General features: G+C 34.4%; 1 protein-coding gene across 1 annotated transcript; it reads right to left on the bottom strand.

The window, feature by feature from the left end:
- Window positions 1-10,944: 10,944 nt before the first annotated feature.
- LOC139895656 (25.3 kDa vesicle transport protein SEC22-1) lies at window positions 10,945-12,697 on the bottom strand. Its single transcript, XM_071878182.1, has 5 exons — window positions 12,438-12,697; window positions 12,004-12,164; window positions 11,687-11,830; window positions 11,453-11,520; window positions 10,945-11,261 (listed from the first exon to the last, which is right to left on the bottom strand). The coding sequence occupies exons 1-5, from the start codon at window positions 12,620-12,622 to the stop codon at window positions 11,181-11,183; spliced, it is 639 nt and encodes a 212-aa protein (XP_071734283.1). The 5' UTR covers window positions 12,623-12,697; the 3' UTR covers window positions 10,945-11,180.
- Between the last annotated feature and the right edge of the window lie 471 nt (window positions 12,698-13,168).

The following is a 13,168-nucleotide window of genomic DNA, read 5'->3' as shown; positions in this document are numbered from 1 at the left end:
GTTAGTTTTAGTGTTATGTGTGTGTGTGTTACTCGATCCAGACAAGAAGAAGGAAATAGAACCCATCAAATGGAATTAGAAATACCACGGCTGTATATTATTTCTCTAAGTGGGTTTTTAAACTCATACTCGGTAAAACACGGGTATTTACTAGTTTACTGAAATATTACGCACCACTTAAGTAACCCAAACGAGGTCCAAAATTTTCAAACAAATAAGTTCTGTGACCCTTGTCACATAACGAACACACTGCACTAACAATTAAATATAAATAATTCATAAATAATTATTGGCATTTTTATTTCACTTAAAAACGCCTAAAACACATAAAGACGCATAAAGGGCAAAAAGGTAAATTTTACCTAGGCCCCGATTCGAGGGTGTTACAAATCCACCTCTTTAAAGAGATTCCGTCCTCGGAATCTGGTCAGTCAAGGTCAACAAATGTCATGGGTACTACAAACCACCACAACGGGTCACAACTAGACCTAAGTCAAAACAGGTCTTACGGTCATACACCTTTCAAAGCTCTGTTCATTTCTCGTGGGTCAAAAGATAACTCACTGGCCCAAAGTCAACCGCACCGTCTGCTAAGACTACCGCCCAATTGGTCCAGACCCGCTATTTGCTGATCTGCAATTTTTACTTTCACTACATGATATCCGAATCATTCCCTACACTCTGGTCTAGATTACAGTCTTCACCACCTACAAAAGTAATTCAATGTTGAAAACTTGTCTCTATCTAATAACTGAACAAGTCTAATTCTATCCGAATTCTAAATTTGATCTATCATCAATCATACGAATTACCACAAAATTCAATCTCAAGTCTAGGTTCTACACACTAACCTCTCGAGTCACCACTAATGACCCACTACATTATCTCTATCACTCATGATTTGGGGTTATCCCCGGGTCACGCTCATCGAATTTCCCAAATCAACTCAGTCTAACTCAGTCTAAAACACTGATTAATGGCTATCATTTACTTTGGAACACCCAAACTTAGTTAATTTCATCACGATAATATCACTAAGTCAACTCGGATTTCACTAAATTACCCAAACTCTGTAATCTAATACCTGTTTCAATCCTGTTATTCGTTGAAATTCGCTTATCCAAGTCAATATTCACCCAATTATTCAACGACTAATTTACATTTCATCATAGGACTGTTTACAAACACCGATTTAAGTCAAATCTAATCACTACGTCACAAATTCCAAGTATAGAATAACCGCCATCCTATACCGGAAGTAATTATCTACGGGTTAATTTCCTCAAATAACCTTAATTCATCTGTCCGGTATCGCTAAAGTTACTCCTCAAAGGTCACCACTAGGTTAAGATTCCATCAGAATCCTCAATCCAAACCTATTAAACTAATAATTACACAAAGTCTAGTTACATTACATCCGTCAGCACCAAGTCAGAAAAGTCAGCTTTTGGTCAAAATCCTCCGAAATTCAAAACAGAATATCAATCTCTACATCTCCTCCGACTCCCAAAACTACTCTATGATTTACCATGATGTATTCCGTTGGCCAGGCGTAATACATCATCCCAATTCATATCTTCAATTCGGGTATTTCGGAGCAAGATCCTAATCGAATCCGTCAATCAATCGCACTCTATTTACTCTGATCACCGACAGTTATAATCCACTAACAAATATAGTCTAACCTCATGGTTTCTAGATTTGTTATCCGATTACAACTATCCTGGCACATTTTCACTGTTCAAATGTACCCAACTAATCCTTCTTTCGCAACACACTAATAAATTCCAACACTTCTCTTTAAGTCCTCTACAGTCAAAATACCCCTTGAACATCGTATTATCAATTTACATCGATTCGTCCTTAAGTGATACTAATCACAACTTCACTCAGAATCGGACACTCACTCTAGTCTTAGGGTCAACTCACACCAAAACTCAATCCTCGGTCAAGTCAAAGTCCATCTCTACCTACCCAAGAGACTAATACAAGAGAACCGCCTACCCTTATGTTCTAAGGACCACACACAAGGTCACGTTTGGCCAAAGAAGAAAGACAGTTCCTTAGGACAATTCTACGAGTCCTACACAAAAAGTCCAGACATACAAGGATACTACTGGTCCAGTCACATCTATTGGTTCAGTCCCTGTCTATCAAGCATGCAGATTATGCCTCAAATGGCTACTCAATAGAGTTCGAGTCTCTGGTCAAGATATAAGGGGACTACAATTCTAAAACAGTCCCTTCGGGTCACTACGCGTGTCTCATCGGTCAACAAACACCGGTGAAGAAAAAGACTTCCTACAAGTCTTGATTCCCACTAACAGATCTGGCATAGCAGCATAAACTAAGCCTGGACTAACATGCCAATCGCATTTAGTATATCTATCCAATACCTAAAGCATGACACTACAACAACAATACTAACATGTCAATATGTTGCACGCATTACAAGTAACGACTCAACTAATATGGAAAAACTACACAATAATTATGCCACTATATACTACTAAACAGGAAACTAGACTAAGGCCATCCAACCAGTTTCCACTATATCAATCAACAATGTCTAGCATAAATATCCACAATGACGACTTACTACATGCAATCAATAATTACCAATTGTAATAATAAAATTTACAAAAATGTAATAAACACGTATCGTCAGTCGAGTCGTCATATGTATCACCAGCCTCTGACACATCTGGTATGCTCTAACTGTATCCACTATGGGTTTCCTTCTCTTGTCCATCCACAAGAGCAGAAGATTACCCGGATGATAAAATCTGTGCCCTGGACCCCGCCCCAGAACTCTATCTCTGATTTTGTCGAACACCAAGATGCTCCCAATCTCGTACAATGACGGATCCAACGAGAACTGCCTCTGAAGGGTGGCAACTAAACTTTCTAATCCATTTTACCACACCTCACACATCCTACCGTCAGAAGGAAATCATAACCTAAAGTGAGGCGACCTATACCTGTCACACCATACTCTTTACAAAGAACATGTATCGTTTCATCTTGATCCTTCGACTTGCTTAAATCCACTAAACTTCCTAAATTACTGATTGATTTAACCCGGAATACCTAAGAGGTCAAATACTCAAAGTCTCTCCAATGGAATCTTTTCCTTTATTATTATTAGTATTATTATTATTATTATTATTATTATTATTATTATTATTATTATTATTATTATTATTATTATTATTTTTTATTACTGGTGACAAATGCTTCTGTATCAGATAATGGTACTGCTATCTAGTTATTGCCGAGGATGCATCATCAGTGACTGAGAAATATTACCCACCACGATTACATCTAAACAGAAACTGAACACCCACCTGACACTGACTAGACCGTCTGATCTCAAGGTACAGAATCTGAGTCCACCCGCACTTACTACTCTAACCTATATTACCTGCCCTGAACCTTCGATAACTGTCCTTACAACCCTGACATCTATCCCGGAGATTCTTTACCTGATACACATCTGTACTCTGCAGCTCTGACTATTCCAGGAGCGTTGGGGGCCACAACATTACCGTCACTATCAACCATACATGTACTGCACAACATCTCACACCAAAGTTTAGCATAACACGGGTTAGTAACTAACAACTAACAATGTTATACATATCTCATTCACTTAACCCATCCCCCAAGATATGTTTGACTCAACACACGATTTGGGAACATGTCACTTCCGTGATCATGCTGCCAAATCCAAGCTCTGATACCACAATTGTAACACCCTGATTTTTTATTTTTTTAAAGTCACAGCGGAAGTCCTGTTTATAAAATATGACACGTAATACAAACGACATCTGTATTACATTACATTAATATCATGTCAAATATTAAAAGTCCGTTACATATATAAAAACCATGTGTTACGTTAAGCAAAGACACTATTAACAAAAGACACGACATCAGAGTCTCGACTTGTCAAACATATCATCCCGCATCCCATCTTCACCCTGGTATCTAACGTGCAATCGTACTGAACCTGCAAGGGGTGGAAATGTGGGGGATTAGCACAACTGTTAAGTGAATGGAATCTATCTAACGGATCAAGTCTAAGCATCAATCCAGCAACCATATAAAAGTATGCTAACGTCTTAACAGCATACAAACAAATATAACGACAATATGAGGATCAGCGGCTTGTACGAGCACACGACTCCTAGCTGATCGGGCTCGAGTCTACCGATAGTCCTCGCTACTCGATTCACAGTATAGTCATTCGGACGCAGGGGGTGCGTCACTCAAACTATACTCCACAATCAGTAGCCTTTGGACCCAACCTCCCCAGGCTCGGTTGACCTCATACGGACTCTAACCTCCCTAGGCTTGGTTATGAGTCCCCAGCCTCCCCAGGCCCGGCTGGCGTCAAACACAGTGCACATAATATCACACAATATCATCAACATGTAATAATTCTGTTAACCATTATCTAAACATGGCAATCGGATATAACACTAATCTAATAAATAGAGTAAACAACAGTAGCACGTCTTGCTACTCAAACTCTATTCGGAGATAGACCCACTCACCAATCGCCAGCAAAACTCAGTAGTCTAATGTCACCGAGTCTTCTCCTCGTCAGTATCACCTGAGAACAAATACTGAACAAGTTAGTAAATCACATCACATTTACTAACTATATTTCACTATATATGCATATATACAATACTACCACTTTATACAATATGCATAAATATATATATATAAATATATATATATATATATATATATATATATATATATATATATATATATATATATATATATATATATATATATAAACATGTATATATGAATCATGCCTCATCGTAACAATATATATATATACACACACACACACACACACACATATATATATATATATATATATATATATATATATATATATATATATATATATATATATATCACAATACAACATGCACTTATATATATTTGTATAAATATATACACACTTACGGATATATATATATATATATATATATATATATATATATATATATATATATATATATATATATACATATATATATACACTAAACATGTCCAACCGAGCGGGTCATGAGCAACACGAGCGATCAAACAACACACATGAACCACAAAACAAAGATACGGGCAAACTAGTTGCGCACCACGGCTGCGAACAGCAGCAAAACGGGCTGCAACAGCAGCTACAAAATGTTGTAGCAAAACAGTAGCAGCAGAAGCTGCTGTCCATCCGGGTTTCGACCCCAAAATCTATGATTTTTGATTATTTTGGTCGACTTGCAAGTTCACAAAGGTCATAGAAACAGGTCGCTAGTAAACAAGTATTCAACATATATATGCATACATAAATATTCATACACACATATATATACACATATACGAGATGTCTAACTTCGTATGGACGGGTCATGAACAAAACGGGAAAATAACACACAAACCACAAAATCATAAGTACGGGCAACGAGTTTCGGGTCACGAGAAACCGCCGCGTGCCACACGGGGCAAACCGCCACAAAACAGGCTGCAAAAACAGCAGCAAAATCAGCTGCATAGCAGCAGAAAACAGGCTGCAGTAGCAGCAGAAAACAGCGGCAGGCGGCGACAGCAGGCGGCAGCAAGCTGCGCGCCACGCCACCAAGCCAGCGCGCCGCGCTGGAAGAACAAAAACAGCACAGCAAGAGCTGCACAGTAGCAGCAGCAAAAAGTGGGTTTTAAACCCCAAAAGATGTAATTCGAGCCGTTTTGACTAATTAACAAATTCACAAACAATATAAACGGGTCGGGTTAAACACATATATGCACACCGAATGTATATCCGCTTATATACATTTTTAAATAATTTAAACATCTAAATCAAAGACTAAATGGCATAACATACCCACTTAAATTTGCACGAACGGCTCGGGGTCCAAATGGGTCAACGAACCAACAAAAAGGACAACCACCGCAAACCGACAACCACCACCAACCGCGACAGCTGCAGCCGCACACCGGCAGCAGCGGCTGCCGAAAACAGAATTAGTAGAGCTGCGGTAGCAGCAGAGAACACAGCAGCAGCAGCTCACGCTGCTGCCTTGCTTTGTTTCATCTTCGCACTTCGATTCTCGGGCTGTTTTTTTGACGAAATAAGGTTCCTAGAAGTGCACTAACATGTATACAATATCTAGCAAACAAACCACAAGTTAAGCATCACATAACTTCCAAGATTCAAGCTCAATTTGCACATTTATTATTATTATTATTTTATTATTTTAATCAAGAACACTAAATTTTCAAGAACAAGGCAAGAATTCAGTGCTTCTAACATGTATAATTCATCAAGCAAACATCTAACAAGTTACCATGGAAGAAAATTAAGATTCATCAATAAAATCACAATTTCATCATTTTTTTCCTCAAGAACCCTAAAACATGAACTTAAACCCCAAATTAAAGAAGACAAACCTTTAATAAATGATAGATATGCAAGAACCACGGATTTAAGCTTGAATAAACATCTTCATCTTCTTCAATTTGTGTTAGGGTTTGTTGGGTGCATGTGTGTGTGGATAGATGTACACGAGAGAGAAGAAGAACAAGTAAAACCACAATTAAAACTTAACACTTTACCTCTTCATTTTCATCTTCTCTAATTTTGTTAGTTTTAGTGTTATGTGTGTGTGTTACTCGATCCAGACAAGAAGAAGGAAATAGAACCCATCAAATGGAATTAGAAATACCACGGCTGTATATTATTTCTCTAAGTGGGTTTTTAAACTCATACCCGGTAAAACACGGGTATTTACTAGTTTACTGAAATATTACGCACCACTTAAGTAACCCAAACGAGGTCCAAAATTTATAAACAAATAAGTTCTGTGACCCTTGTCACATAACGAACACACTGCACTAACAATTAAATATAAATAATTCATAAATAATTATTGGAATTTTTATTTCACTTAAAAACGCCTAAAACACATAAAGACGCATAAAGGGTAAAAAGGTAAATTTTACCTAGGCCCCGATTCGAGGGTGTTACAGTTTAATAACGAGGTGAAGATTATTACGAATTAATGATGAACGTGTGATAAAGATGATGGTTAACGAATGATGATGATGGATACAGTGATAATTACGATGAAGCATGATGTCGAATACAGCAACAATCACAATGATACAGTCGACATTGATGATGATTAATGTTAATGATGAAGATTAAGAAGATGATTACGGTTATGATTTGGTCACAACGATGATGTTGATCGAAGATGATGATATCGATGATGATGAGGATGAAAAGCTGATGATGACGACGACTAGAATGATGAAGGAGATGGGGGACGGATACATGATTAGCTAGTGACGGCTTATAATTTCTGTATCGAATCCTAAGTTTAAGAAAAATAACGTGGACTTGTTCTTGGGCTGGTATGTTTATGATCATGGGTCGAATTAATGTTAGTTTAGGTGTTGGGCCGATTTATATAATTGGGCTCGTGAATTGTTGGGCTGTGTTTGTTGAATTGTTGGGCCGAATCGAAACCAGTCGGGTTAAGTATATTTAGAATACAACTAAATCAGAAAAATAGAGTTGGATGAGTGGTAAGGAGTGTCGTGGGATGAACAAGAGGTCGCGGGTTCGAGCCCCATCAGTGGCTTTTTTTTAGCTTTTCTTCAAAGGTTGTAAACCTTTATTTTTATTATTATCATTTTCATTATTATTATTATTGTTATTGTTATTATAAATTGTTATTATTATGTTAAAAATTAGGATATGATTATTATTATTATCATTTTAGTTAATATTAAGTAATATCACTAAATATTATTATTATTATTATTATTATTATTATTATTATTATTATTATTATTATTATTATTATTATTATTATTATTATTTGTTATTATTATAATTATTATGATTACTAAAATAAGTATAAGATAATATATGATTGTGATTGTATTAGGTATGATTAAAGTTATGATATATTAAGATAATACTATGGATATAGCCACGATATGTATAATAAATACTAATACGATATACGTAGAAGTATAGATATGTAATGATGTAAAAATTGTATTTAAAAAGATGCATATACGAATAAGTAAACTCTATGAACATGGTTTTAATGGAAACTAAGTATATAACTTGTTATATATAAATATTAGTAATAAATACAATATATATTGATTATAATTTTTTGTATATATAAATAAGTACATATTTTAAATGGCATATTAACAAGTATATAAATATTTATTAATAATATAATATATTACGTTTTCATATAACTATATAATTTGTATTTACTTAAAATATTAACATATTAAAAACTTTGAATATTTAAACATATTGATATAAATTATGTATTAAAAATATTTTAACAGGTACTTACCACATTTATATTAATAAATGTATTATGATAATGAGAAAATTGCGCGGATAGTCCCTGTGTTTTGTACCAGCCAGCATGGATATACAAAGTTGCTGTTTTGAGTGTGGATAGTCCTTGTGACTTAAAAGTGGAGCAAGGATAGCCCAGTTCACTAACACTGTTAACTTTTTTCATTAAACTGAATCATGTGCCAAGCATGTGAGGGTATTTTTGGAATTTGCCCTACTCTTCTTCCTCTTTCATCTTTTCTTTGACTTTCTTTTTACTTCTGCATAATAAAAATAAAAACATTTACAGATTTATAAAAGCTACAAAATTAAACTCTTTATTACTTTAAACCCACCATGTAAATAGCTTTCAAAATGAAAACCCAAGATATTAAGAATAACTGAAACACAAACAAAGATCTGGGGTTTTAAACACGAACAACTTTGATACACATACAACTTTTTTAGTTCTAATTTTTTCTAAAATACTACTTAATTTTACAAACACTCATCACGAGAGGAATAATCACTGTTCCGGAAACGACAACCGCCGTCTAACCCATTGTTGGTTATGGTTCCGACAACGAAAACCGAATCACTCATAGGTGAGTTTAATCAAATATATTTCTTCGAATCTATGGATCTGCTTCTGCTATTGTGAATATGGTGACAAAATCAAAATTTGCAATTATCTCATCTTCTACTACCAGGTTTGTTGGCAACATCATATTCAGATCTGCTGCTGCAATGGTGACGAATGTTGAAGAAGAAGAAGAGCTTAAGCCGATGATGAATTTTTCAGATTTACAGTATCAGTGATGAATTAATGGATCTGCGCCGATAATTGTGAATCATGGTGGTGGTGGTTAGCGGTGTTGTGTTGGTGGTAGCAATAACCGACCCTCGTTCAGTTGCATAATATCTTCAAAAATTGGATTTACAAATCTTGATTTGTGTTTGTTTTTACATGTATTCATGTATGAACCACATCTTTACATGTATTCATGTATGAACCACATGTATTCTTTGTTGAAGCATTAGCAAAATGATATCCAGCAAAGAAAATGAGTTAGGTGAATATATATAATTATATATTATATATAATATATAATTAAATTATATTTATATTTATATCTATTTATATAATAAATATAAATATAAATAATTGAGTTGATGAAACTCCTGTAAATGACAAAAATACCCTCACATGTTTGGCACATGATTCAGGTTTAACGAAAAAGTTAACAGCGTTAGTGAACTGGGCTATCTTTGCTCCGCTTTTAAGTCACAAGGACTATCCACACTCAAAACAGCAACTTTGTCTATCCATACTGGCTGGTACAAACCACAGGGACTATCCGCGCAATTTTCTCTATGATAATTCAAATATAAATATTAGTTATTAAAATTATTAATGTAATGATATAATAAATATTATATAACCAAACTTTTAATATGTAAATACTATAATATTAAAATATAAATATATAAATTATTACTATAACATTTATATCACTAGTAATATATAAATATGCTCGATTACAATTATGTGTATTAATATATATACACAAATGATATAGGTTCGTGAATTCGAGGCCAACCCTACATTGTTCAAATAACGTCATATGTATTTTTACTACAAAATACATTATGGTGAGTTTCATTTGCTCCATTTTTAAATGTTTTTGTAATATATATTTTGGGACTGAGAATACATGCGCTTTTATAATTGTTTTACGAAATAGACACAAGTAATTGAAACTACATTATATGGGTGAATGATCGAAGCCGAATATGCCCTTTTTTGCTTGGTAACCTAAGAATTAGTAAACCGATCTACTAATTGACGCGAATCCTAAAGATAGATCTATTGGGCCTAACGAACCCCATCCATGGTTACGGATACTTTAGTACTTCGATGTTTTTTTATCATGTCCGATGGATGTCCCGGAATGATAGGGGATATTCTTATATGCATCTTGTTAATTTCGGTTACCAGGTGTTCACCATATGAATGATTTTTGTCTCTATGCATGGGACGTATATTTATGAGAAATGGAAATGAAATTCTTGTGGTCTATTAAAATGATGAAAATGATCGATTATGATAAACTAATAAACTCATCAATCTTTTGGTTGACACTTGAAAGCATGTTTATTCTCAGGTATTAAAGAAATCTTCCGCTGTGCATTAGCTTATTTTAAGGATATTATTGGGACCTAAATATTAATGTATTAAAGAAAAAAAATTACGGCCGGTTTAAATACGGGTTGGGTCGTTAGAGTCATGGGTCAGACCACACCAAACCCAAACTTGACCCACTTTATCCTGATGGGTCGCGGATCACAACATACCCAAACATACCTCGCGGGCCCACTTTAAGCTGTGCGGTTAAGCTCAAAACAGTCCAGCGGGTTGGGTGTAAAACGGACCCACTTATGTTCCTTTAAATCCAACATCAAAAACCTCAAATTGAAGCACGATATCTCATTATTCACCACAAGATAACTTTGGACATATAGTGTTGTGAAGCACCTTTTCACAAGCTACGTAAACATATAATATACCACTCATATATTTGTAACAAAATATACATATTCAGGTCCATAGTTTAAAAAAAATTGCACATGAAATCAAATATCCAACATTCATCATAAACATAAACATATATATTATTATGTGCATATAAACTAATTACATTTTCTCATGTTCTACCAATTAAGGCCAAGCTTGCAGTTAGTGGATTTCTTCTGTTAGGGAATATGTTGAACTTTACAGTTATATTTTAATGCTCTAAAGTTTGAAGCTGCTCCACAAAAGAAGTACGGTAAGAACAATAATGACTGTGATCGGAGTCCATTTCACTGCAATGACCTGTGACACATAAAGTGATCAGTTTTTAATCTGTAATGACAACAAATAATCATATTCTCGACATCAAAAAGAGTAGCTAAATAGGCCAAATATTTGTTAGCTGCAAATAGTATTATTCCATATTCCATAAATTATTAAATATTAATTAAATATAAATATAAAAATAAAATATATATGCAGTATATACGTACCTCTAGAGTCTTGGATCCCCACACGGGGGAATTACTTTTATGTGCTTTCATCATTCTGTCCATGATATCTAAGGATGGATGGTAAAATGTCACAAAACAGAGAATTAATTATCCCATTTTCATAATTAATTGTTGGTCAGATGCATATATATATATATTTTAGATTAATACTAAACTGATGGAAAGGAACACTTAATTTATTTTGGTATGAGTAGTTGAAGTGAATTTACTTACCTGATCTCCTTCTTCTTTCCACAACTGTTGCCATTTGTTCAGTAATGATATCGAGTTCTTGTTTGTGGTTAGCATTTAGCTTAGACAAATTCGCTTGAGTCCTTGTATCGATATATTGTCTACTGATTTTCCGAATAACGTTATCTGCGAGTCGCAAAATAATAATACTCCGTAATACTTACTCATGATATGATATATATGATAACATAATATATCAAATTGTTTACTTTATGTTGGTCCTTTCAGATTTCAGATTATGAGACCTATCTATCTACTCTAGTCTAGACCATATATCAAAAGACTATATATATAGTTACCAAATTTGAGAAAGGTGTATGGTTGGGTTATTTGGTTAACAAGTTGTTGATCAAACTTTTCAAACTCCTTTTGCAGATCTTCAAGGTAGTGAAATGCAAGTTTTCTTGGATAGGAAACATCACATAAAGTAATGAAGCAAATTCCATTCTTCACCGTGTAGCTTCAATTCATTGGAACAGAAATTAAACATGCATCAATGTTTGCTAACTAATTAACAATAATTAAATGCCATATATGAAATTCGTCCCAATATGAATGTCTAGATGGCATTTCAATTTTTATTTTTGAACTTTGGGAGTTAGAGGCCATTCAATAATAAGTATTAGTCTTTTTCAAATACTCGTTTTCTTCGAAATGTGAACAGTTATTTGTTGGACGAAATTAAAGGAGTGAAGTTGGACTTATAATAGCGGAAAGTGTAACATATATATACTTGAAGCAGCAACGTGGATGGAGGAAGATGGTGGTGGCGGAAGGTGGCAATGAAGCCATGAAGATTTCATGAATCAAAAACTCTGCGTGTTTCTTCAAGTTGTAATCTTGATCTCGATCGTCAATCGGTCCTTGTGAAATGGGCAATCCATCATTCATCCTTGCAACTAATGTTAGCTTCACCATGATGATTTGTACTTTACTCAACAAATTAATTGAAATAAATAAATGAATTTTGTATAGTAAAAATAAAAATTAATTGAAAATTGCGTAGGTGACATTGAGAAGTTGTTGATTTTTTGAGTATATATGGAGTTACAAGGAGAAGGAAAATGGGAAACTGAGTGGAAATGAGTTGGAAAAAGGAAAAGGTAATTGGTTCATTTGTCTTTTTGTTGTACCAAAAAGAAACTCGATCCATACACGTTTTCAAAGTACCTTAGTCTCCAAGATTAAAGCTAAATTCAAGGAAAATAAATAATTATTTATTAGTCACTAGGAGTCAATGTCCATGCGTTGCACGTCTTGTCTCAAATTTCACAATTTTTAAATTCGTGTTCCGAATGGTTAGAGTCATGGGGAGAGTTAGTTGAAAACATATTAAATTTGAAGTGAAAGTTGATGTTGGCCCCATTATGCAAGTGGTCAAGTAGAATTTTGTGCATATATTTTATTTGCCACCATGGAAATCTGCACATTCGGGTCATATGTACTAACCATAAAACTATATAT

This window comes from Rutidosis leptorrhynchoides, chromosome 3, assembly GCF_046630445.1.
Source record: "Rutidosis leptorrhynchoides isolate AG116_Rl617_1_P2 chromosome 3, CSIRO_AGI_Rlap_v1, whole genome shotgun sequence".
NCBI classification, from domain to species: Eukaryota; Viridiplantae; Streptophyta; class Magnoliopsida; order Asterales; family Asteraceae; genus Rutidosis; species Rutidosis leptorrhynchoides.
The sequence above is the reverse complement of the archived record's forward strand: the minus strand, read 5'-3'. Positions and strand labels throughout refer to the sequence as shown.